This window comes from Copadichromis virginalis, linkage group LG1 (genome assembly GCF_057382275.1).
Source record: "Copadichromis virginalis isolate Kocher_CV1m ecotype Utaka linkage group LG1, C_Virginalis_male_GT1.1, whole genome shotgun sequence".
Lineage (NCBI taxonomy): Eukaryota > Metazoa > Chordata > Actinopteri > Cichliformes > Cichlidae > Copadichromis > Copadichromis virginalis.
In genome coordinates, this window is record NC_140618.1 from 15,144,437 (window position 1) to 15,172,296 (window position 27,860).

Consider the following 27,860-nt stretch of genomic DNA (forward strand, 5'->3'; position numbering starts at 1 on the left):
CCAGGGTCTTGGCTGCTGATCTGAAGGGGAGAATGCATAATCCCTCAGGATAGTATGGTCGTCACCACAGAGACCAATAGGGAAGTGCGAACACTTCCTTTTCCATACACCCACTTTTATAAGGGATTCAGAATCAACCTCTCAGTGATTAATTTCTCTAAACAGATTAACTTGTCATCTGCATTGACTTCCATCCTTATGTCATTGAATGCCAGCCAAGTTGGCACAGTGAATGCCTGCTATACATTTCTCCCCACATTACCCAGGGGCAGAAACAGTATCAACAACATATTTACAAGTACACCCACTTATGTACTGCAGGAGAATATGCTGAGATTTAGCACATGCAACATATGTGCTTAAAGAGAAGGGCTTTATTTTACAAATGTGTACACAACACACACACACACACACAGGCTGACAGAGGCCTCTCTGCACAGCTAGTCATGTGAGCAACATAAAGGAGTATGGATACATACTGTATTCGTCCTTGTTTAATAGAACCACATAAGTTATTTCCTTAATGTAGTCCCGAGTCCCAAGTAAGAAAAACAAAATGTCAGTGGGTTTTTTTATATAAACAAGGAGTGATGGAAAACGTGGAGTTTCTGACTTGATTATGTGAATATAATAATAGAAAGTGCTAACTTGTGCACCATGAGCTCCCAATCAGGATTGAGCTCCCAAAAAGTACCACTGTACCTTTTAGTCAGTCTAGAATTCATAAAGTTACAGATGTTATATGTTGAAAAGGTTATTTAGAGTCATGGCGTATTTGAAGAAACCCTGAAACTGTTAATTTTGGCATGAGTATTTCATTACAATCATCCTAAAATAAATATCCCCCGCCAAAAAGTTTTAATGGCCTCCTATTTGACTTGCAGTGCCACAGTCAATAATCTCAACTTTAAGTATTTGTTTGAGTTGATTTTATTTACATATCATCTTATACGTTTTTTTCAATTGCGTATTAAACAGGTTTGCTGCAGTGGAGTAATTTACACAAAGAAGCCACATCATCACTGCTGTGAGGACAGCTATTTGAGTTTGAATAACTCCTCCAACCCAGTCTGCTGCAATGGCAAACTAGTCCCATCTCTTCCTGACCATCAGTGCTGTGGAGGATATTATGTCCATGTGAAAACCAGTGAGTTCCAAATTACTTTATGTAGTGTGTTTCCACTAACCTCAAATCTATTGTGTTCTGCTTTCATGGGGTTTGCTCTTCTTCGTGTTGCTCAAGTGTTTACTTCATTTGTCCTTGTCTTTGTAGATGAATACTGCTGTCCTGACCACTCGCAGGGCCGGGTCTCTGTGGGGCTGGGTGACAGCTGCTGTGGGGGGGTTCCTTACTCAGTGACAGGCGGCCAGCTCTGCTGTAGTGGGACCCTTCATGATGGCTATGGGGTCCAATGCTGTGGAGGCCAAATCGTGGATAAAACACTGGTGTGCTGTGGTGATGCTGAGAGGGGTGCAGTGCATAAATATGCTCCAGGTGAGTAAAGAAACACATGGGTCAAAATGTAAGCTAGCATTAGCTGTTGTTTGAGTGTTTTTTTTCCCAGTGTTGAAGACACGGTTGTTTAAGTCTGACAGCCTGATGAGTTGTCGTCGTATCAAATTTTGTCTGGAGACAAAGTAAAGGCCCTTTTAAAAGAAAACTAGTTGCTGTGGTGTAAGAAGGATTTTGTCAAAGTGAAGTTGGTGGTTATGACTTAACGTCTACCTAGGGAAAAAGCGACAGGAGAGTTGAGCAGAAGAAAAAGGTTGAGAGATAGACACATGGTGCAGGAACGTAGGGTCGTTTCCCTTTCTTTCTCTCCCGCAGTGTCCCAAAGCACCCGGATACCATGGCACAGATGGGACTGTGCGCGTGTGTCGGTGTGTTGGTGTGTGTAAATGTGTGTGCCATTAGACATCTTTGTCATGGCAGATGATGATGAAACACACTCAGGATGGCACCGTTGAGGGCACTGCCAAGCACACAGCAGGAGAAATACACACTCATTCTCTCTCATACGCACACACTTTTACACATTTAGACGTTTTTCAGGCGCCCCCCATACACACACACAGAGTCAACAGGGTGCTCTCGGCAGGGTTTGCTTGAGTGTTGAGTGCCAGAGAAAAACACGTGGACTCTATTCATCACACATAAACAATGGCCCCATATGGGCTGGCCTATAGTACTCTGTTAGCCTATCCATACACACACTCACACACAAAAGCTCTACTTACGCAGAAATATATAAATTGCTGATTAAAAAAATTAATAGAAAAGAGTTATTTTTCTTTCTTGGCTGTTCTTTTTTTTTTTTTTTACCCCCAACCTGTAGTTTTTATTGATTGTCAGTAAGACTCTTTTGGAAAGTTGTTAAGTGTTAACTTTCTTCCTAGTAATCCTTTGTAATTTAACATATATTATTATATTCCACCTCATCATGCCATTGCCCATTTTGTCTCATCTTTCTTTTCTTCTCCTCCACTGGATCCTCTGTTATCTCTTCCAGCTGAGCAGGCTATATGGTCATCCTTCATTTGAGGAGGCCTCCCAAGGAGTGCATATGCTCCCTACCTCTTCTTCCTCTCCATCTTCTCTTATTTCTCATCTCCTCTCCAACTCTGTCATCTTGTTTTACTCAACTCGTTTCCCCAAACTCTTCTGCTTCATCCTCTGGTCTCTTGCTCTTCCTTTTTATTCTCTTACCACGTTTTCTTCTAACTTTTCCTCCTCTCTCCCCTCCCTTCCTTTATGTGCCCCCTTCCCATCCACTCATCAGTCATTAGCGTTAGCTTCCCCATTGAGAACATATGGTATGATGGATCGTAGGGCTAGCGGCGCTAGCAAGGCTAAGGGCCATTTGCCGGGTGCATTGCGCTGTCGGGGAGCCCTGGGGCCAGCTATGCAACCTCGACCCCACACGTCTGTTTCAAGACAGTCACACACAACATGCGCACAGCAACACTATTATAGGATAGGCTACTTAACCTTGGCACCACACACTCTCATTTCTCTTTCTCATTGAGTGCAAGGTTTGCTATTTTTAATGATGCAGAGAGACAAATTAATGTGTAAAAGACAGAGAAATGGAAAGACGGAATCAGAGAAACTAACAACATCAGAATATATGCAGGTCACTTTTTTAAAGTGAGTGAGAAACAAAAAGTAACTAACTCTATATTGTATAACATTTTGGTATAAACACTTGCATTGAATGAAAAAATGTCAAATTAAACAACTGATGCAGAAAGAAATGTAAGAGAAGGAGAAAGTATTAAAGAATAAAAAATACTGAGTTAAATGCAAACACACAAAAAAGATCGGAAGTGAGTAATAGAGAAAGTACAAGGAAAAAACCCCCAGAGGAGTGGTGAAGAGCTAGATGGAGCAGATTAAAGGAGGAGTGAAGGGTATCCCATTGTGCCCAGCTGATAGACTAGGTTAGGCTGATGTGATTATGGGGTCCCTGAAGTGCGATCTATCACACATTACCGTCCACACTGTCAACAACCATACACACACACTGCAGGGGAACAGCAATGCCAGGAGACAGCCGTCTGGCAACGGATACGTGTACCGGCTTGTGTGCACATGTGCACACGTAGATAAACACACAAGCATTCAAACACAAACACAGCAACAATCAAGCATCAGTACACACACACCTGTATAAAAACTTGCATGTGATGACACACAGAGTTGCATGTGCTTGCACATTCATCCAAAAATATACACATGGACACATGTGCTTTGGGCTGGACTATTTGATTTAAAATGGGAAAGCTCCCAGTGTAAATCAAATGAAATTGAAGTGGGTCAGAAACTTACCTCATCCAACCCTTCTCAAACACAAGAAATCAACACAACAACACACATCAGTGAGCAGGGTTCAGTCTTTCTTTCTGGTTGTCCTGCAGTAAAAGATTTGGCATCAGTCTTACTTTCATTTTCTGAATTGTCTTCCACTCATTTCCGCTTGGGTATCATTATTTATTATTTCAGTGGCTCATACTGAAATGTTTTAAAGCTGCAGTGACTTGCATGTGTTTTTGTTTACTTGTTTGTTTGTTTGTTTGTTTGTTTTCCAACTCAAGCTCCTCTCTAGTGTTACTATCAAATTATTATATACTAATATTCTTTTTCCAGCTTATGACTATGATAATAATAGCACATCTGGAATGTATTCACAATACTTGACGTTCCGTATTTTGTCATAATCCACCCTTATTTCTAAAAACATCAAATTAATTTTGACCTCATAATTCTTCACACAATACCCCATATTGACAAAGTGAAAAAAGTTTGCTTAAAATTATTGCAAATGTATTAAAAAAATAAAAAAAATATATATATATTGTAGTTTCTCCCATTTCCAGAACTCATCAGTAGGGATAGGTATCGTTTAGGTTTTATCCGATACCTTTACCAAACCGGTACTTTTGAAACGGTGCCGGTGCTTAAACGGTGCTCGAAACGGTGCTTAAAGAATGAAGAACACAAAATTGGTCCAAAAACCTCTCATGTTCAGCTGTTTTTTTTTTGTAAAAAGATAACAATGTTAGCCTTTTCTGCAGCTATAGGGGATTTATGGCATCACTCTTGGCTGGAAGCAGTGCTTAAACAATGGAAAAAACACAAACTTTGTCCAAAAACCTCTCATGTTTAGCTGTTTCCCTCTTTTTCTTTGGTCATTTCAGCCTTTTTGGCCAGGGTGAAGGGAGTATCTGCCATCAAACAAGAAGACAGCCGCATGTAACTACGACAGTGTTTGCTAGTTCACCTTACATGCATTAATTTAATAACGTGGTTAGTGTACTCAACGTAAATTACACACGAACAATATTAAGCTACTCACACAGAGAAGAACGGCTGCTGCTGCCATCATCATCCTTCATCATTTCTGCTACACTGGCAGGGCTAGGGGCCAGGACTCTAATCTTCGGGTTTTTGGGGGATGTTGCTAACTCCGGGTCCGATAACAGGCAGCACACCCGCAGTAGATGTGCTCGGTGTGAGGTCTCGCAGCAAGCTATCAAATACGGCACATTTTTCGGTTTTTAACAAAATGCTATACGTTGCCAGGTGTTTCATCAGATTCCAGGTGTTACCTCCTTTGCACAGTATCGCGTTAAAGCACTTGTTGCAGGCTGCTGAGTTTTTGCTGTGAAGTACAGCCAGACTTTGACCGCTTCACCTTGGGCATTTTTAATCTGTAGCTCTGCTCTAAAAGAACGTACATACCTGGACCCGCTTACTATCCTCAGAAACGTAAAATGATTGGCTAGAATCCAAAGTGTATGACGTCTCAGAAAAAAAAAGCACCGAAATAAAGCACCGAAATGTGCGCTGCTTTTCGGTCTGATTACTACCGTTTATGTCAGAACCAGTGCCCATCCCTACTGATCAGTTGGGATGGGGAGCATCAGTGCATGGACATTTTTAGACCTCTCTAGAGATGTTCAGTTGGGTTCAAGTCTTTGTGCTGGCTGGGCCACTAAATTGTCCCAAAGCCACTCCTTGGCTATGTGCTTAGGGTCTTTGTCCTGTTGGAAGATGAACTCTTTCCCCAGTCCAAGGTCCAGACTCCTCTAGATCAGGTCATAGCAAGAATGACTCACAATACATTGCTACAGTCTCCTAGCTCCTGCTGACAAAAAACCTCCCCACAGCATGATGCTGCCACCATCATGTTTCACTGTAGGGATGATACTAGCCAGGTGATGAGTGGTACCTGGTTTCCTATTTATTACATCAGACCAGAAAATGTTGTTTCTTGTGGTCTTGGAGTCCTTTTGGAAAACTCCATGTGGGCTGTCATGTGCCTTTTACTGAGGAGTGGCTTCCATTGACCATTCTACCATAGAGGCCTGATTGGTTGAGTGCTGCAGAAAAGGTTGTCCTATTGGAAGGTTCTTTTAACCTCCTAGGACCTGGATGTGGACATCACATTTTGGGCTGTCTAGACCAAAATACTACATTTGCCTCTACAAGGGCCTGATATCCACTTACGAGGACATTATACTGCCACTGCTCTATTGAAATTTTAAACAAATATCCTCATATGTGGATCTCATTTTTCTCAGAAACAAAAATTAGGTGAAAAAAAATCTGGTAATTCTTTGTGTTTACATTCATTATGTGCCAATCAGCCCAAATGTCAAAGAGAAATTAAAAATGCATGCCATGGAAGAGTTCGGGTCTTAAGAGGTTAAAGTGACCATCGTGTTTTTAGTCACCTCCCCGACTAAGGCCCTTCTACCCTAATTTTCCAGATTTGCCTGGAGGCCAGCTCAAGGAAAAGTCCTGTTGGGATGATGGAGCCCACTGTGCTCATTGAGACCTTCTGCAGAATATTTTTCGTACCCTTGCCCAGATCTGTGTCCCTGTCTCAAAGGTCCACAGACAATTACAGTACTTGGACTTTATGGGTTGGTTTGTACTCTGACATGCACTGTTAGCTATGGGACGTTAGACTGGTGTGTGGCTTTCCAAATCATGTCTAGTCAACTGAATTTACCACAGGTGGATTCCAGTCAAGGTCTAGAAATATCTGACTGAGCATCTGTGGAAATGAATGGGCTTGAGCTGAGCTGAGTATAAATGCAAAGGCTGTGAATACATATGTACGTTTTATCTTAGTTTTTTAATTTTAATACGTTTTCAAGAATTTCAAGCAAACTTGTTTCACTTTGTTCTTTTGGTGTATTGTGTATAGAATGTTTTGGTGAAAAATAAGTTTAACCCTATTTGGAATAAGGCTGTAACATGACAAAAAAACAAGTGAAGTGCTGTGAATACTCTCTGGATTCAATGTACATTAGTTTTGTGGTGGGAATGTTTCTTGTGGTTGAGAAGATCCAGTCTGTCACCAATGTGGATCCACTGGAGCTTATTGTCCGTCTTGTTTTTTTTTTTTTGTTTGTTTTTTATCTATCTGTTCAAATAACACTTACAGTATACACCTACAGTATATACCATCAGTAACAGCCAGCCTAATTTCTACTCTGGGCAATTTTGTAGTTTGATGTATTATTGTGATGGGCCATAATCCTTTCCTCAGTGTCCTGAGTTGTTACACAATAACACAAAGTCTCTGTGCTAAATCCTTCTCTTCCAAATCTGCTGGTTTGTTTAAACAGCTTCCATTTCACTTTCAAGTAGATTAAACACTGTTTGTTTTTGGACAAGAGAGCCTCAGTTTTCCCACAGTATTTCCTCCTGTGCTGCAGGTTCGAGACCAACTTTTAAGCTTTTCATTTGCTCCTCTTTTCTTCTTTTCCTGAGTTTGTATGTAAGATGTTTAGCTAAGACTTAGGTGAGATTAGATGGAGTTTAAAGGAACTGAGTTTGGCGTCTTTGGCCTCCCGTTGGTTCCTGACTCTCCTTAAGTCCCATGCCTCACTGGGCTCTATCATTTAACCTTTATACTTTTTCATTATCATGTCCAGATCTTTAACTCTTCAATCTGCCCTTCAACCCCATCAAATCCATCTCTCACTGTGGGTGCTACCATAAATGCCCTCCCCACTTCAATTTTTCTGCAAGTGAGTGAATCTTAAAAAATGTGTGCATTTCTTTAACTCCTTCTCTTACTCCCTCCCTCTGTCCCAGCCCAGCAGGCCCCATCCAGACGTTCAAGGACAAATCTGAATATCCCTTTTCACCGTTTAAGTGTTAAAAGCCTGCCGGTGCCGGGGTGTTATCTTAACGCGCCTTGCCGTGCCATCATCAGAGCGCGTGATGAAAATGGCTGTGATGATGCTAAAAGAAAAAAAGAGGAGGGGGAGAAAAAGTAATAATCAAATATGTTTTTCAAGGGCACAGTGACCATTTGCTGGAGGGAAATTATCCCAGTAGTTAAGCTAGCTCACTCTGAGCCTGGTGGAGTTGTGAGAGTGGATTCGTTTGTGTGTGTAAGTGTGTGCAAATGTGCAAGGTGTATTACTTCAACTTAGTGCATGCATCCTTTCCTTCTTCTCTGTTGCTGAGTGTTTTTGTATCTGTGTGAACATGTGGTTGCTTTTTTACATATATCTTTATGCACAGAGGCATAGATTCTTTGCATGTCCTTTGATTGTTTATGCCAAGAGATTCTCATCACTTTCTCTGTGTGTATGTATTTCGGTTTGTGTATGTGTGTTTATCATTGCCAAAAGCCCCTCATCAATGATGGGTAGCAAATGGCCAACGGTAGTGCATTCCAAACAGCAGCGTCTGGCTGCTTTAGAAGATCGAGTACTCTCTGAACACAGGAAGACATTTCTCTCTCTGTTAATGTATTTATGATGATGGCTTTTCTATTAGGTTTACTTTAATGACTGGCAAGAATAAAACCAGAGGCTGTCAGGAACACAGCACACAGATGAGGTGTGTGTGTGTGTGCGTGCGTGTGTTTGTGTGATTGTGTCTATGTTGTATTTGCGTTATTATATTTTGTTTGTGTTACTCTTGTTGTTACATGTTTTGGATACATTAAAGTTGTAATTTAAAAGTATGCACACACATGCAGATTTACATTTACAGGAAGTGATTACTATTGTATGAAATTAAATATGCTTATCTGATACAAAGATGGACATCGTTGCATTTAAAATAGTTTTATATCAGTACCCTTGAATAACCTTGAACAAGTCCAATAGGCAAATTGGCATTTCCGAGTTTGCCCTGTAATGCACATCTACTAAAAATCTCAGATGAGTTTGAATCTCAGTCCAGGCCAGAGGTCAAGTTTCCTGAAAAGCTTGTGAATGCAATAACTTGAGAACAAGACGTTGTGTGATTTACAAAATGATACCATAGGTGCATGTACTAGAAGGCTGTGGAAAATGAGAATGTCTTTATATTTTTCCCATCCACTCTAAAGGGGGCTATTTTATGTATCATAAAGATCCTGAAAACTTTTTGGCCAGCAGATCGCATCCATTCAACACAGTGCTTGTGATTCCAGTAGATACACCAAGGGGTATTTCAGAAGCATCGCAGAAGGAGCTCTTCACTCTGTATCACCTAAAGTAGCACACATCAAGCTCCACAGAGCAAGTAAATAGTGCAGGAAGTCAAGCACAGGAATGGCATAACGACTCCTGAAGTCAGAGCTGGTGTATTCTTAGAATTGAAGTTGAGGAGAAAACTGGTGGATTAGTAGAAAGGCTTTGATATAATAAAAAAAAAAAAGAAAAGTTAAAAAAAAAAAAAAGAAAGGTGGGTGGGTGGGTGGCAAAGAGGTGTAAGAGTAAGTAATTGAGTAATTCAAATCCATCAGGACTCTCTTGTGGGGTGTTTTCATATTCTCCGTGTACAGGTTTCCTCCAGATACTTCCTCCAGTTTCCTCTTATAGTCCAGAGTCATGCATGTTAGTTTAACTGGGGATTTTAAATTGACCAGTGGTGTCTAAGCAGAAGAAAACGGAGGAATGGATAGATATTAATTATCATTAGTTGTAATCAGTATGTACTTTAAACCATACAAACAAAAATTTTATATTTACTGATTCTGTCATGAAATTTGTTTTATTTTAGAAGATCTCACTGCATACAAAAAGAAAATCTTGCTCATTTCATATCATTTAGTTGTTCTTTTTTGTGTTGTAAATCTGTTTAAGTCTTTTAGTTGTTGGTGTCTCCTAGTCCTCATCTCATTCTGTGTCCTTCTGACATATCGTTTAAGCACACATGAACAGCTGCTTCCTGTGTTTCAGTCTTTAGTGAATCCCTGTTGGGTTTTGAAATTTTAACTACTAGCAATCCATTCATTTGAGCTTAGCACTCACACAAACACTTAAAGCGTTTATATGCAAAGATGCATGTACAAGCACACGCCCAGCTGGTAATATTGCTGAGATTAGAAAAAAAGAAAAGAAAGATGTCGGAAAGGCAAGAGGACATCCCGTCAGCTGGGAAAAGAGTATGTGTGTGTGTGTGGATTTGATTATGTGTACGCTTGCTGCCTCAACATCCAGATGTGTGCGTTCCAGGGGAATACTGTGCACTGTGTGAGAAAGTCAATTCACAGTGATTTCATCTCTTGACATGGCATATAGTTTGGCCTCTATGGAGCAGAAAGTACACACACACACGTTTTTTTGTATTTCAAGTTGAAAGAGTTGCTCTTTCTTTGACTGTGATCAGCACAGAGCTGAAAGAGAACGTTTTCATAGGGCTCTGTGCAGTTCTGTGAAAAACTAAGTTCACCCCACAATTCACTAGCCTGCACTTTCAGCGGTATTAACATGAATTTAACGGTTTCTTTATGACTAAATCAGTGTTTCACATCATTCTGGACGAATTTTGGCCCACCCTTCTTTATGATGGTGCTTCAGTTAATTGACATTTGCAGGCATTTTTTAATGCAGAGATCACTTAAGGTCCCGCCACAGTATTTTGAATCAGGTTCAGGTCTGGACTTGGGCTGCGCCATTGCAAGCACTTGATTCTTTAACCCTTCTAATTTATACTTGGTGCTGTGCTTGGGATCATTGTCCTGTTGAATGACCCATCCAGGTTTTAGGCGTCAGTCAGATGGTCGCAGATTTTACTATAGAATACTTTGGTATACAAAGGAGTTCGACTCAGTGACTGAACGGTGTCTACGTCATACGGCTGAAAAACAAGCCCACCCGATCACCCCTCCATTACCATGTTTGGCAGCTAGTAAGGTGCTTGTGTTGAATTACTGCATTTGTTTTTTGCCACTAATATTTGATTAAGTCTTATTACCCTGCATACAAGTGCAAAATTACCATTGTATTCGCTACCCTTCCATTTCTGTATATAAGCAAGAGAAAGTCTGACCGAAGAAACTGAAATAATAATGTCACAAAGGATTAGGCTGAGTCAAGTATGACTTTAAAAAATATTTGTAGCTTCCTAGTAAAGTCAGAAAAAACGAATTCTGCCTTTAGTGCGACCATCACCTAAAATTCAAGAAATAAAAAATTTCTAAAAGTATTTGTCTTTCTAACTATAAATGTGTTCAAATCAGCCACAAATATAAAACCATTGGAGTGAAGATCACCTATCATCTTGTGGTATTGCAGTTCTCTGCTAAGAAGGTTTTTTTTATTCATGCTATACATCTAAAACCTTCTCATGGCATCATGGGGAACAACCCAACAGCAGTAGCTGCCTCCCCAAAAGGACTGTTCGTTGCATTACGTCACAAAACTGCGAATGCTCACCTCGGACATCCCGGAAACCTTTGTGGTCAAGATTTTGGTTTTCTCAGGTTAAATCTACAAGAAAGATTATTCTACTCTTACTTTCATAATAGAATAAATCTCAAATCAAAGACATATTTTAAAATATTTCAGTGGTTTTCCTATTGTAGTTTCATGTAGCCAGTATGTATCTGTCATGATCTATAATTTTAAGTAGCACACGATTTTTTTTCTCCATGAAACCTGCTTCAGCTTAAGTGTGTGCTGTTGTGCATAAACACAAATATGTGTATGTGTACATTCGCTGTGCACTTTGTGCCAAACCCCTTGTAATATATTCAGGTATTTAAAAGTGTTTGGTTTGTTTAAAGTTGTAGAGGGGTTTTGGTCTCCTAGAGAGCTCGGATAACCCTAATCCACAACACACATTTTTATCAGTAGTTCATTGGCAGGACTAAATATTGACTTATCATTAAGTGGAATGACTGAAACCCTAATAATAATTCACGTTGTCTAAGCACCTTGTGTTGACGCGGCGCTCCCGACGCTATTAACGAATGTATGCAAATCCTGCGTAAATCTGAAGATTAGGGCTGAAGCATTCTGTGATGCAAGAGAGAAAACAAGAGGTGTGTGATAAAATGTTGTCTGCACATACACAGCCATGCAAAAAAAAAAAAAAAAAACACAACCCACACAGCTTATAGAGAGGAAGAGAAAATAGGGGTGTGCGTTTCAAATGTTAACACAAATGAACAGGGATGTCACACATACCCATACACAGATAACGCGTATAGAGACAGGGATTGAATTCCTGCTGAATGCATGATAATACAATAGTGAAGTTTAGCTGCAGAACAGTAAACAAGAGATTCAGACCTATGAACGGTGTGAATACAGAGAGAGTGATAGAGTAATAGTGCAAGGAAAATGGGGTAAGAGGAAGGCAGAGACAGGAGGAAGACATGGAGATGATAAAGAGAAAAGGTAGCAAGTTAAGGAAGTACATGCATGAGGACCAGAGAAATGTGAACATTCAGGGGAAACCAGCAGTTCGTGCAGGAGTTTGCTCACCTGTAGAGAGAAAAAGAAGGTAGATTATTAAAGGTAATATAAGATTAGACAGAATGTGGGGTCAGGAAAAGAAATTCATCAGTGATGATGAAGATGTAAATCCTGAACTTCAGGTCACAACTGATAAACATGGCATTTCTTAGAGTAGGTGAAAGACTTATGTGTTTGAACAGAACCATGTTCGATGACGCAGAGAATGACGGTTCGATTGCTGCAGAGGAGCTATAAGTAAAGCAAATGATTGAAAACTGTGAGATGCAGAGGGCCTGGCGTCCGGATGGAAAGAAGGAGAAGAGGTGAGGATGCTGAGAGGACGACGGATGAGTAGAGAGAAGCTATTTTGGAAAAGTGTTGAGCTGTTTATTTGCGCGTCATTGAAGCTGAAGTAAGGCGCTGGGGGAATTGGCCACCAAGCCCCCGCTCCGCAACAGCTGCCGCTGCTAAGTGAGTTACTAGCCGTCAGACTGCTTTTATGTCACACAATCACATACACATGCGCTTTCCTGTCACATTGTGCCTGTGATGGATGCTTTGAGCATATAATGCACTGCAGCGGCGCAATGGAAAATATGTGCCATTCTGCACTTTTGGCCTTTAAGTGAACTGATTGCTTAAATTAACAGAATTTAATGTGCTGAAAGTGTAAATGCTGATTAGAGTGTTAAATAATAAGTTATTTATCACTCCACAACAAGCTGCATTCCCATTAAAGAGTGAAGCTGTGTTACAAAGCAATGACTTAGTGTTTAATGTGTGCTGTCAAATAAAATGGGCATCACAGCTGGGGGTAGATAGAGCTACAGATCAGCATGTCATCAACTGTTAGGATACATTTGCTAAATACCTCATAACATATAGATTATTTTCACAATAAACTAAATAACCAGTAAGACTGTGGCTTCTTCCGGTCTATCGCTCTGTAATTCAAAATTAGGCGCTTTTACTTTGGGAGCGCTCTCATTAAACTGTGATTAAAATCGGTCTATTTTTTTTATCATTGCAGTTAGATCTTTTTCGTCAGCCTGGCCATCCTTTGCTCATTTGTATTTCTAATGCTCCTTCACAGCAGGGAGTTACTGACTCAGCATTATAGTGGGACGTTATTATAACCTTTAATTCATTGCAAAGCCAGAGCTTGCCAGTCTAAACTATCGTCTAAAGCTAATCCATCCAAGCAGCCAGGTTGACTGAATGGTTATCAGGGCCACTAGAAAAAAGGCAGAGTGGAAATTCACTCCGGTATCCTCAGCTGCTGTTAGGTTCGTCTCTCCTACATGCTGCTGTCGGGTTTGCCCTCCTCTCCGTGACCTAACATTCATCAGATCCACGAAAGTGTCAGTAATTTTCAATTTGTATGATTTATGTATGCCAAGTCAAAACAAGTTGATTTAGTTGTTATAGTATCAAAAGATGGCGGTTTTGGAGGAACCCCATGAGCTTAGGGGTTAGACAGCAACCAAGATTCTCCACCTCTCCCTCGGACTGTCATCTTTTTATCATTGCTGTCTAACAAAGACCATAGAGAACCCTTATCAGTGCTCATTGGTGTCTTTTCTAAGTAAAACAAAAATTTTGGGCTTCCTAATTATGCTTCAACATTGGAATACAAACATCTTGTTAAGAAATATTAGGAGAGTTTTCAATGTACCATTAGTCTTTAAATATCCCAACTATTCTTTAACAAGCATAAGCTATTTTTATTGGATCATTTCTTGCTCCACTAGGAATTTCTCCCTTGAATCTCCGTGTACTGCCAAAGTTTTAATTTGTCTGTCATCGAAACCAACTCACGTTATTTCAGTTTGAAATGTGAAGTGCCGGAGATTGTGAAGAAACATACTTGAAATTTGATATTCAGCTGCAAAACATTTACAGGTAAATGGAGTGATAGCATGCATTTTAAATGTCACCTTGCTGCTGAAGGTGAAGTGGTGGCAGACAGACATCACCTATCACTGTCAGAAATGGCAGCTCTCAGAAAAACGCACTTCCTTTCCCGTTGCAGTCTTTAGACAGCATAGCCTGAATATTACTGCTCAGAGAGGAGAAATAGTATGCAGGGGAGGAGGGGATGGAGGAAAGAGGAAGAGGATACGTGGATAAGAGTTGATAAGAAGAGAGGCACAATAATATTTAGAGCAGCCTAAATACTCTTTCTGTTCATATCGGAAAACATAGATTAAGGAGTGAAGGAAAGGGGAGTTTAGAAAAGGAGGAAGGACGAGGACTGAGGCAGTAAGAAAGGTTACAGAGGGAAGAGGATGACAGAAAAGATGAAAAAACTAAGAAGCCCGAATAGTATTACAGAATATCCTTTTTAGTGTAGAGTGATAGATGACCAGGAAAAGAAAATGTGTTTTATGTTATAGAAAAACAGAAAAGCTGATTTTAGACATCAGACATCACAGCAAAGCTGTTATATAGAAAGATAAAGAGAAATATCCAATAAATCACAGAGACGATGCCAGGAGGCCAGCTGAATCCTGGGAGTGTGGGAAGACCTTTGATGGATTTGTATGTTTCTTAAACAGCTGTTCAGACTTAAGAAATGTGGGAATGTCGTTTTATTAAAAAAAAAAAAAATTAATAATTATCACACCATATATATTTTCAGTACCTAAATTTGCACAGCACACTGTAGTGTGAAGTGGATCCAAGATAAATCATTTCCTGGTATGTTAAGATCAGAATGAAAGTGGAACAAAATAATGGCATGATGCATATTCTCTCTTGCTTCAGGTTTCATCTGCTGTGGTCACGAGTATGTAAGCTCTTCAACAACTCTTTGCTGTGTGGGCAATGAGGGATATCCCACAATGCACCCTGCTGGCAATGCCACAGTGACACTCCGCTGCTGTGGTTCAAAGGTCATACATCAGGATCAGGAATGCTGCAGTGGGATTGGCTTTGACCCCCGACGACATGTGTGTGCAGACAGACCCACGCCTGGTCTGGTAATAGAGGTGTGTGATTACGTGAGACAATGTGTTTTTAGTGTGTGTTTTCTTGTTTTCCACGTCATTAACCTTAGACGGGGAAATCTGAAGCACACTGATCATTCAGTCAACCAGTATTTGGCAGCTGTGACCATTTCTTTCTACATCTGTATTACAGATAGCAAAATAAAGGAAAAACCTGATCTGGTTGAATGGTTTAAGTTCACTTTCCCCTTAGAAGGAAGAGTGTAAAACAGGTTCTGAGTGATCACCTTTATTAAAGATGAAGCATTTATATGTCGATCTTTAGCCACAGGTAATCACTGAATGATTGGATAAGTATGAAATAGTTGACAATCACATGCTGACACAAGATGTCAGTTCTTTTAAAAACCGCTGCAGTTCGATTGTCAAGTATTTAAGGTGTGATATTGCGAGCTAGAAAAAATGGCAGGTGGACTTCTGTAGGTTGCCTCCTTTTAAGCTCTTAAAACTACCATGACCTTGTTGACTGAGAACTGAAAGGTTTCAGGTGTTTAGCATCTTCAAGTAGTGTTTCTTCTGAAAGTTTATTAGTGGACGAGAAATTGTAGGATCACATGTAGAAAATAATGTCATAAATAAACAAAAACGTTAAATATTGATCTTATATTATCTGAAAATTGTAGGTGTCACATTTACAAACTGACCTACCCAAAAATAGAAATGGAAATGGAGAGGATAAGACTGCTACACATTAGATGCCCCAATTAAGCATTTGCTAAAAGCCTTGCAGATTGGCTGAAATTACATGAAGGAGCTGATCATCTCCAGCAGCCCAGTGGACATTAGACAGAATTTCTGGGTTTTTTTGTCTATCAAACTTGCTCTCATTGTCGCATCAGGAGTTGGGGACTGGCCCATCCTCCATTTATCAACTGAGGTCCTGTGGCGTTTGTGTGTTCCTAAGCCAGCATGAGATGGCACATGCATGCACACATACACACACGCAAGCAGTGACAAAGGGTAGGAACTCTCATTAGCTCTAATGATGTCATTAAGAGCCATGTATGCAACACAGACACACACACGCTGTATATAGTGATTTTCTCCTTCAGAATATAACAGCAAATAAGAGGATCGTAAGCTTTCATGAGGTACGTTTCTGTTCTAGTTCACTTAAACAAAGTTTTCTTTTCTCTTCTCCTTCATTCATTCTGTCGGTCTCTCCTTTTTCTCTGTGCAGCACCAGTGTTTGCAGGGCGCTGTGTGTCCTGTGGCTGCAGCATCTACAGCTTACTGCGGCTCCTGTGGCCTTGATCCATCTATGACTGCGTGCACATGGGTCCTGTCTGCGCACACACACCCTGAGACACAATCCACAACATACTCACCGTTCATCAGCATCACGCAGGAAGCTCTCACTGCGGACCTGTCTGCACATACAAACAGAAGTAATGACAGTTACAAAATGTTTGACTCACGCAGTCACGCACACACTGACAACAAGCAGCTGAAGGGAAGCATGTGCCCATCGCATGAGGAGGTAGTGTACAGTGGAGATGCCACCGTATATACATTTACAGGTAACTGATGAGCATGTATGTATGTGTCTTTTTATTAGCAATTTAAAAGTTCCTGGGTATGTGCCAGGTTAGTGTCTAGAGCAAGGGTGTTAAACATACAGCCCGGGGATCAGACTAGGCCTGGCGAAGACTCCAATCTGGCCCACTAACCAGTTTTAGTTAATGCAACAACATAAATTTAGGAATTGTTTTGATTGTATTTTTATGTTTTTATAGCTTTTCCTCTTGAAAAATTATTGTTTCATAATTACAGGACTACCAATTTTGTGATGACAAATTTGTTTCATTTTGCTTCTTCTTTAGAGTCCCTGGTCCAGAGTATCTAATGTCTGTTTTACAGAGGGTTTTTTTTGTTAACTGTTGAAGTTTTACCAGCTTTTGGTTTTCTTGTCACATCCTGATTATCACTTAGAGTCCCCCGAGAGCAGCAGTGCCCAGCCTTCTACCTTTCTACCTTTAAAACCCACCTTCCAGCCAAATGGCTGGTAGGCTTTTAGCTAGGCTTTAGCTTCAGCCAAGTGGAAGCTAAATTGTCTAGTCATTCATATGTAAATTAGGTTGTTATCTGGGAATTCTGGAGGGGAGTGGGGGTGTGTGAATGAGGGGGTGGGGGAGCTGCTAAAAGCTGTGAACTTCCTTTTGTGTTCGTCTTGATGCATTCTCAATCATCCAGGGAAATAAATCTCCAAAAGTCACCAACTTGGAGTGCTTCAGTTTGCCATCTTAGGGAGAAATCAACACACATGGGTGTATGTCCTTTGTTGCTGAGATTTATTGATAAAAACAGTACAAAAAACCAACCATTTGCACACATATTTACAAATAATAATAAAAAGTGAGTGAGTACATTTCAACATTTTCAGCAATCACTCACAATCCTGGCACTGCCATGGTATCTGTAGTCTGCATTTACCACATGTGTATCTGTAGCAGTGAATACATCGCACAGTGGCATGATTGTTCTTGCATTTGTGTTTGACCTGACACATGGCTCTTTTTCCAGGGCTAGGTGTGGAGGGTTGTGTCCAAAGCAACTGTTCTTTTCTTGCCTTCTTCCCAGCTACATGAGAGTGAGCCAACTCTCATCTGGTCCATCACATCTACGCCACACTTTGTTTTGTTGTAAAGGGTGACAGTGTTTGGCTTCCTTTTGGTAGTGTTGGGAAGCTGGGAAGAAGGCAAGAAAAGAACAGTTGCTTTGGACACAACCCTCCACACCTAGCCCTGGAAAAAGAGCCATGTGTCAGGTCAAACACAAATGCAAGAACAATCATGCCACTGTGCGATGTGTTCACTGCTACAGATACACATGTGGTAAATGCAGACTACAGATACCATGGCAGTGCCAGGATTGTGAGTGATTGCTGAAAATGTTGAAATGTACTCACTCACTTTTTATTATTATTTGTAAATATGTGTGCAAATGGTTGGTTTTTTGTACTGTTTTTATCAATAAATCTCAGCAACAAAGGAAATACACCCATGTGTGTTGATTTCTCCCTAAGATGGCAAACTGAAACACTCCAAGTTTCCTTGTGGCTCAGGAAACTAACCACTCCAAGTTGGTGACTTTTGGAGATTTATTTCCCTGGATGATTGAGAATGCATCAAGACGAACACAAAAGGAAGTTCACAGCTTTTAGCAGCTCCCCCACCCCCTCATTCACACACCCCCACTCCCCTCCAGAATTCTCAGGTAACAACCTAATTTACATATGAATGACTAGACAATTTAGCTTCCACTTGGCTGAAGCTAAAGCCTAGCTAAACACCTACCAGCCATTTGGCTGGAAGGCGGGTTTTAAAGGTAGAAAAGCCAAATGGCTGCTCTCGGGGGCTCTAAGTTTATGCGTCTGATTATACCTTAAACATGTATGTAGTTTTTTATTTGTAGCTAAAGTTATAGCTCCATGTGAGTCAGTAAGCAATCTGAACAGCCAGGAAGATTATACCTACTTTTTTAAGACAAATCTGTAGATGGCCAAGTACCAAGTCAAGTTGCATAAGTTAACTCATTCACTGCCAGCCATTGGCAGTGAATGAGTTAAACCCATTGACTCATTCACTGCCATTGACGGCTATAGACGTCAATGGCAGTGAATGAGTTAAAAGACACAATCAGTTTTGCCACTTGATGAAATTTGATTGTGGTCCAAATATAAGATGACAAATGAATGCATAAAGTCAGCCACATCGCCCTCTAGTTCCCTAGAAATTTAAGTTAACTAGTCTTTAGTATCAGTACTTTTCTATAGGCTTAATGTGTTTTAGTTATAAACATCAAGTATTTGCAGCCCTGCATTGAAATTATTACTTTTCTTCCACTTCAGTTCTCTAAGTCACAATGAAGAATAAGTAAAACGTTACAGCCATCTGTAAAACATGGCGTTCACAGAAACTGCAAGCCTGCAGAAGCCAGTTCTGCATTTACTCTAAATGTGTCAGCCGCTACAATCAAAGGGCTTTACAGACAGATGCCCTTCTGCACACACTCCCTCTGTCACACACACGCACCAAGACAGCTGCTGCAGTGCACGCTAATAGCTCTAACATGGTAACTCTGTCTGCGCTGTACACTTGCGTGTTATTAAAACTTAGAGATGGGCGTTTAAATGCCATTTTCACATTCTCTACTATTTATCAGCCCAAAGGGAGCAGGAACGTGTTTGTGTTTGTGGGCGTGTGTGTCGTGATTTTCAGTCTGTCCACACATTATTTATCTGGGTAGTTACGTCTGTTAAATCAAGACTAATTGTGGTTGTGGATATGTGTGTGTGTGGGTGGTTGTGTCCTCATAAATGATATGTGTTTTTGCATCCAGTTAGTTACTATTTTAGTGTGGCTCTGGAGTGTAGCTCTGCGTATGTGTTTTCATTACTTTGTCTGTGTATGTGTGCATGTGGCATGGGGTGGTTAGGATAAGAGTTTCTAGGCGATGCTGTGACACCATCTGGGCAGAGGCACATAAAGCTGTCGCCACCCACCATACACCAGATGTTTCTCAAGCACACACACGCATGCACACACGCATTCATGCGCAGAGTATCATGCTATACTTCTCTGGGAGAAAAAAAGAAAGAAGTTAGATCACGCCCAGATAGCTCCACATGTGAAGTGGGTGACATAAGTGTAAGCTGTATTATCCACAAGAGCTTTGTATTAACTTAGCTTTTCAATATCTTACAATCAAACACAGAAAAACAGATTGTATTATATTTCTAGGCAAACCTCACTGCTGTTTTTTTCATCTGTACATTTTTTTCTATTTTAATTATTCCAGAAGTACAGACAAGAATCCCAGACTGGTAGTTTACAAGAGACCATTTACACTCCTAAAAGTAATGCACAAATGTGTGCAAGTACAACTATATGTATAAATACTACTGTGCCTGTACCTTTGCAATAGGGTTGTAATAACCTGTCTGTCATAGTGCTTCGTGGCCTGACATTCACACTGGTGATAGTGCTTATATATAGCCAGGGAGCTGCTCCTGACTGTTGTTTGCACTTACGCACCGAACGACAGTTGAGTTTGCTTGGAGTCCGTGGTTGGGGTGCTCGAGAGTGCTCCATCGCTTGGAGTGAAGTGGAGATCTGGGGCACTGCCTCTGGATTGGCAGACTATGGTGGTGATTATCTTTAAGAAGGTTGACCGCAGGGTGTGGATCACATTTTTCAGCCTGACCGGGATTTGTCCATTAGTTGAACCTTGGATTCTAGAGGAACAATGCACTTTTTGTACTGGTCATGGACCAATTAACCAGCTCTTTAGCCTTTCAGGAATATTAGAACTTGCTTGGGAGCTTCCCCATCCAGTCTACACATGTTTTGTGGACTTGGAGAAGGCATTCAACCGCATCCCTCAGGGTTGCCTGTGGGAAGGAGTGCTGCAGGAGTATGGGGTGTCTGGCCCATTGTTAACAGCCATTCAATCCCTGTACAATTAAAATGAAAGTTTAGTCCGCATTGATGCCACTAAGTCAGACCCATTTCTAGTGGGAGTTGGACTCTGCCAGGCCTGCTCTTTGTCACCGATTCTCTTCATAATCATCATGGACAGAATTTCTATGTGTAATTATCTGCTGTAAAGCTTCTGACCTCAAAATCTCATCTCTGAAAATTAGCACCTCCAAGTCTGAGGTCCTCAGACAGGAAAGGGTGGAGTGCCCACTCTGGTTCAGGGATGATCTGCTGCCCCAAATAGAATAATTTCTAATCGTCTTTTTCACAAGAGAGGAAAGAGGAAAGAGGGGCGAAAGAGATTGACAGACAGATGTGGGGTGTGGCTGGAGCAGTTATTTGGACATGAGAGCTGAACATGAAAGCAAAGGTGTCAGTCTACATTCCTACCTTCAACTGTGGTCACAAGCTTTGGGTAATAACTGAAAGAACAAAATAGTAGAAACAAGCAGAAGAGTGGCCGGCCTCTTCCTTAGAGATAGGGTGATGAGTGCAGTCCTTCGAGAGAGGCTACTTCTCCACATCGAAAGGAGCCAGTTGAGGTGGTTCGGCCATCTAACTATAATGCCTCCTTTACATGTCCTTCCTTGGTTGGCCTAGGAATGCCTCGGTGTCCCCCAGACAAGCTTCAGGAGGTGGCCGAGGAGAGGGAGCTCTTGGTTTCTGTGCTTAGGCTGCTGCCCGCACGACCATGGGGTGGAGAAGCATTCACTTTTTATTTTATAATAGAGATGCACTTTGAGACTTTTAAGTAAAATGGAGAGGTGAGGGGTTTATATGGAATTAATAAACTTTTAATAATGCATTTTTGTCTTTCCCTTGCCCCCTTACTGTCCTCCCGTTTTTTTGACACTTACTGGGAAATAGACAATGACCTGGAGCCTTTTACCACCTATGAGTACAGAGCGAGAGGCTGGAACAGCTTTGGTCGAGGCTCCAGCAATGTTACAACAGTGACGACTACTGAGGACAAACCATGGGGAGTGGCAACACCCCGCTGGAGCCGCCTAGGTGAAAGAGATGATATTATCCAGTTGCAATGGCAAGCACCTGCCCGGAGTAATGGTTTGTATATGTGCATGGATATTACTACTTTAGGTTAGATCCAGTGATTAAAAGTCTTTCTCTGTGTTTGGAGTTCAGCTTGAGTAATTAAATTAATGCAGAGGCAGAAAAATCTAACAGTGGTTACCCAATTATCTTTAAAACTTCACCAGGGGAGATTACCCACTATGCTATACTGCGTGATGGACAAGAGCGTTACCGTGGGGATGAAAACAGCTTTACTGACGTTGGTGGGATCAGGCCTTTCCAGGAATACAGTTACCAGCTGAGGGTCTGTAACCGGGCTGGTTGCACTGATAGTACACAGGTAAGAATTTGTGTGGTTTGATGTCTTGTGATGGTTTAGAGTCGCTACATTTCAACATCACATGTTTCATCATAGCAAAATAAATATAATTTTGAGCCAAAAAAAGGAATGTGCCTTTGATTTAACAGGAAATACTCTCTATTCTGTTGTCTGTTCCAACTCAGTGCTATTTTTCTCTTCTACCAACTTTTCATGTAAAATTTTCTTACTTTCACACAGCAGCACACATACACACACTTTCTAAAACCATACTCTATTGTAGCACCCCATTTCAAAATGACATTATTCCACTGTATGATTATCTAATGGCTACTCTAAAAATGGCCTTAGCTTCACTGAACTAAGTACCACACTGTAGTTAAGTTCACTTCTTTAATTTTGCTTGAACACTTAAAGGTTTGTAAAAAATGATGAAAGTTAATTTTAGAGAGAGCATTACTTCTTCTTGAGAGAAAGTAGAAATGTAAATGAATGTTGTCAATGTCTGATCACGAACATACATTGCACTTGCAATTGATGGAATAAAATAACCTTAGTGTCAGGCAGGTTTATTCTTGTCCTTGTCACCTGTCTGAATACAAATATGCATTTTTGTATTTTCTCTTAAGAAAATTGTGTATTTACATTTAAACCCTTAACTTCACTTAGGGTTAATTTTTAAAAACTAGCTAAAAGCAATGGCCTGCAGTTGACTACTCTTCTGACTTGATGTTTGACCAGTGAATATCTTTTTACCGTCTCATTAAACCCACGTCAGATGCTGATTTGCAATCATTGTTTACATCATGAAGGTGGTGCAGTCCACAGTTGTTCTGCCAAGCGATATTTTACTAGCCCTGTCTGACCTTTGTTGTTATGAAATTATATTGTATGATGTTTCTACACTGCTTGAACTCTGTTCTGTTCTGCTGCAGGAACAAGCTGTTATTTAGCCATGTTTCCGCTCTCCCCCTGAATGCAAGGCTCTGGATTTGCTGAGCCTACCTGATGGTTCTGATAGTACCCATAATACCTTCACACAACTCCCCCTCCCTGCTATCTCGCTGGCTGTGAGCTGATATCACCACAACAATTAATTTCTCTGGCTTAGTGACGATGAAAGCTCATATTAAAAAATGTCTTTCTGGGTTTTTTAAAGTTAATTTAGCATCTCATTATTGTGACAAGCACATCCTTACATAAAGAGAAATCCTATGGCTGTGCTGCTGCAGGCGTGGATTGAGCGAAGCGGCTAAGATCAAGGAAAAATTGGCTAAATTGTTTGTGAGGGATTGATGGCATATCAATCCCTATTTGTGATATACTGATTTATTTAAGTACATCATAAATTAATTTCTTTGAAAAATAAGACTGGAAAAGGACAAGAGGAATGGTAAATGGTAACAGAGAGATACATGGGATACATAACGTATGGTTATATATGGCAATTATGTTACTGTTGCAAGCATTTCCTGCTGTCTGTAAACAGACTAAAACACATTGTAGTTTGTTAATACTAATGCAACACCATTCACCTCCTACTAAGGACTGATGTTTTTTAATTCACTGGTTCATTTGTTGGCTCTTGTATCCTTACAGAACTTAACAAATAATAGTTGGCATATTGATGATTAGTCTGCTAACTGTAAATAGCCAGTAAAGATTTATGGTAATTAAAATTTTTAAAGCCAGAGCAGTTCCTGTCAAACCCTATCAAACAGTGGCTACACAACACAAGACTGCAGACTTTGACTGTGAACCATTAGATTTGTCCTTTTTGTCCTACTGACAAAAATAAACATATTACATAAATATACAATTTCAGTTTCTGCCTGGTGTCTCGTTTGCACTTTTGCAAGCATGCTTTCAGTTCTCTTTGTCTTTCTGTTTGTCAGCACGATTAAACTTGGTGGCAAGGTTGAGCTGAGACAGAAGAAGTCCAGATCTTAAAGAGAAAGACTTTTTAATTGTAGGTTTAGTTCTGGGCCATGAAATAGGACATTGGCCTTGGAGGATGATGATAATGCTAAACTGCCACCATGCATCATACAGTGATGTGATTTAGTTTTTTCTTCTTTTCTATATTTATCTTACTTACATGGGTGGAGAAGGTTAGGATAGCTAGGATAAATAAAATAATCATTTAAAAAAGTGCATTTTGTATTTACTAGGGTTATCTTTTTCTAATAAAAATTTTTAAAAAATAAAATAAAATTAGGAATGCTGAAACACTATTTATAGTACTTTTCCTGTCTGTGAGTTATGTAGGCTTAAATCACAAATAATAAATTATTGTTTTAAAACAAAATTTTTATACCAGTAAAATCAAAATGTCTGCATGATATTGGATTGTTCTCCTGTAAAAGTATAAAAAAGTAAACCACAAAAATTAAACAAAATAAGTAACTTTAGCGTCACACTGAAGATGTGAGATGTTTTACATGTAGTTAAATGTAGAAAACCTTTACAGATTAATCACTTTTGCTTTCATGCTTCCTTTCCGTAACCACTAAGATAATTAATTCTCACAGTTTACACCTAAGAGCTCAAATTCTTACTGGGGACTGTAGTGCAAATCTGTAGACAGTATCAGTGATGTATAAAATGTACCTTATGTTAGCACTGCTTTAGCTTCGGAGCCAGTTTAAATCTTAACAAGCAAAAGGTCGCTGGTTTGGTTTCAGTTGAAAACACTTGAAACTCTGCCAGTTCAAAAACCTTCATAGCGACCTGCTGTAGCGACCCCTAACAAGAAGTTTTATAAATTCCTTTTATAAAACTTTTTAAACTCATTGGATCATCCTGCATGAAAGCTACTAAGAACCCTTTATACATACAAGTACCATCAGACTACAAGCCCAGTCTTCCATGCTCTCTTTGTCTAACTCTCTTCCTCACACACACACATACATATGTTCACACAAACAAGCGCGCACACACTCGCGGCAGAGGGTAGGAAGGGAGTGAGTTGGATTAGTTTGTACACCAGTGAAAATTGGCCAAACAGTCCCAATTATGGGATAACTTGAGCTAACCTAATATACCACTGCAATTACCTGGCATCAGCCTCCTCACATACACACAAACACACACAGGCACAGACACAGACAAAGAAACACAGGCACTCAGGAACGCACACCTGCTGTGACAACAGAAGGTCCTGATCTAATATGGTTGGTCACTTAGAAAGGGAGGAAGAGCGATTGGTCCCTCTCTGTCTTCAAATCCTTTTGTCCTGTTCTTGCTGCTATTTGTCTCCTGTCATTTCCTTGATCTTAACATTGTAGTCCTCAGTTTCTCCCAGCTGTTGTCTCTGCTTTCTTATCCTTACTCTTTCTCACCATCTCATTTTCCTGAGGCTCACAAGTTTCTACTTTTTAATATGAAAAAAGATGGGATGAATGACAAATATTCTTTTCATTTAGCCAAGTAGGTTTATTGCATAATCTGTAATCTCTGCTTCTTTGTATACCCTACACTGTTGATCAGTCATGTTGGGACATATTTTGACTGTATGTGAAGAATTAAACCATTAGTTATTAGCTGATAATTTAGCTTCTTGTTGGCTTTTTGATGTAATTTTATGTATTTGAATTTGTAAAGAGTGACACAAAAACGAACTTCTGAAACCAGATATCATTTATCCACTATCTGGATATTCGTTTCAAATGGGAACGCCCCCTAATGCTAAGTCAAAAGACAAGCCAGTTGTTTGATCTATCACTCCTTTCAGTGAACTATAAAAAATACAAATCAGTGATTATAAGCCAGATGTAATTAATAAGAAAAACTAGCATCACGGGTCACTTAGCTGCTTCCTGAAGGGATCCCACATTATCCATCTGTCTCATCAAGTCTGAGTGCTAATTTTTGTTTGCCAGTAAAGATATGTGACATTCACGGATTAAGTTTTCATTTTTTTTACATTCAAGGAAAATATTGGCAAACACTTGACTGAAGCACACTCTGACTGATACTACACCTCCCCTGCATCCTCCTTCTTCTCTGCTTACTTTGCTGTTTTGTTCTGCCTCTGTCTGTTTACATGTGTACACCTGCATGCACCTGTGTGTGTTTATCTGTGTGCACGCACTTGTGTGTCTCTTTAGTTGTAGTTGCTGTGCTCTAATTGCATAGCACTGTGTGGGACAGGTGGTGGAAGTGCTAGTGACAGTCTATTAAGGCAGGATATCCCTGTTGCCATTAGCAGCAGATTGCCCTGTGATTCTGTGGTCTCCGCATTCACTCAGCGTTCACATGAGCTCACAGATACTACACTACGAATGTACAATACAATGGTCACTCTTATTACTGTACTAAGAAGCAGTAATTTTTTAACTTGGCCTATTAACAGATTGTTTAGTGATTTGTTTTAGTATGGTAGCAGTGATCAGTAGTAAGACATTTTGCACATCCTTTATAATTATTGCATTTCCTACACATTGCATTGCTTGAACAGCTTCCAGTCGGATCCTCTGTCCTACTGGAACGCTAAAGGAAATGATTGGGGGAGTAAAGGCTCAGGATGGAAGCAATACTCTGGTGCTGCTGTAGTTCACTTAGTCAAGCAGGCAGCCCATATGCTGAAAGGCTGCAGGAGTCTGGGTTTGATTCTGCCCTGGGTCTGCCCCTCGTTTCCTCCCTACTTTTGTGTTTGCTCTCTGCTGTCTGTCCTCTCGAATAAAATCCAAGATCCAAAAAGAATTTGAGTTATATTCTAAAGGGAGATTTCTCTGGAAACAAGTTCATGTTCAAGTACAGTAGTAACATTTTATTTTTTAAGTCTTTCTGTCAAAATTATTCAGTTTCACTATATAAATTATATTCTTTTATTGTACATGAGTTCATACCAGTAACAGTTCGCAGGAATCACTGCTCTTCCTACAGTATTGTTCAGATTTGAATGAAACCTAGTTGGGTCTTCAGTCAAACTGTGCTCAAGGTCAAGTTCACATTTGTCACTGGGGTCAGTAACCTGTAAATTGTGATGGATCTTGAACTGGATGACCTACTATGTCATTGATATTCTGGTTAGTTTCTATAATGCAAGTTATGAATAATTTCTTTTTTGCAGTTTCATTTACAACACAGTAATTTGTGTCTGTCTATAAACATGCTAGTTTTCTTCATTTTTTCTTTATTTTTTTATTAAGTTGCTTGCTTAATGCATTTGTATATTAAAGATCTTCCTCTGTTATTAAAAGACTAGGAATCTTAGAAACAGGACCCTTTTTTGGTTGAAGTTGAAGTAAAATATTTCAAAATTGTTTTATATGTCAGCAACTTTTTCAGTTTTTCTTTCTTTGTGTTTTCTCTGGCTGTTTTTGTTTGTATGTTTCTGAACCTGTGTTTATGTGACGTGCATGTGTGTGTTTTTAGGTGGTGGCAGTAACAGTCCAGGGCGTCCCAGAGGACGTGCAACCTCCCGTGGTAACAGCTGTAAGCCCCTCCTCCCTCCACGTGAACTGGTCTGAACCTACTTTTCAAAATGGAAAAATACAGCGGTACCACCTGAACCAGACTGGTGTTGGAACTATATTCACGCACATCGATGGACCCAGAAATTTCACAGTGACTGGTAGGACATGGCGTATCCTTCTCCTCACTTTTCCTTACTTGTTCATACTCTCTTCCTGTTTTTTTTTCTTGTTACAGTCTTAATTGTACTTTCCTTTTTCTTCAGCTTTGTCCTCCATTGTCACGCTTCTTGTCCCTTCTTCTCTGTCGTGTGTTATTTTGCGTACCGGTTTGTAGAAGCTGTGTAATGACTGAATTTACACCTGATTGCTGCCACATGCTCTCTGTCCTAATGGCCTA

The 27,860-nt window shown here is 40.2% G+C and overlaps 1 protein-coding gene across 1 annotated transcript in view; it reads left to right on the forward strand.

Annotated features, from left to right (window-relative positions):
* The window catches only part of ush2a (Usher syndrome 2A (autosomal recessive, mild)), a 220,544-nt gene that overhangs the window by 147,615 nt on the left and 45,069 nt on the right, over nt 1–27,860 (forward strand). The window contains exons 61-67 of the mRNA XM_085452171.1: nt 979–1,147; nt 1,274–1,495; nt 14,971–15,194; nt 16,393–16,732; nt 21,560–21,757; nt 21,910–22,064; nt 27,423–27,621. Of these exons, the coding sequence (XP_085308297.1) occupies nt 979–1,147; nt 1,274–1,495; nt 14,971–15,194; nt 16,393–16,732; nt 21,560–21,757; nt 21,910–22,064; nt 27,423–27,621 (1,507 nt within the window). The remainder of the gene's footprint in view (nt 1–978; nt 1,148–1,273; nt 1,496–14,970; nt 15,195–16,392; nt 16,733–21,559; nt 21,758–21,909; nt 22,065–27,422; nt 27,622–27,860) is intronic.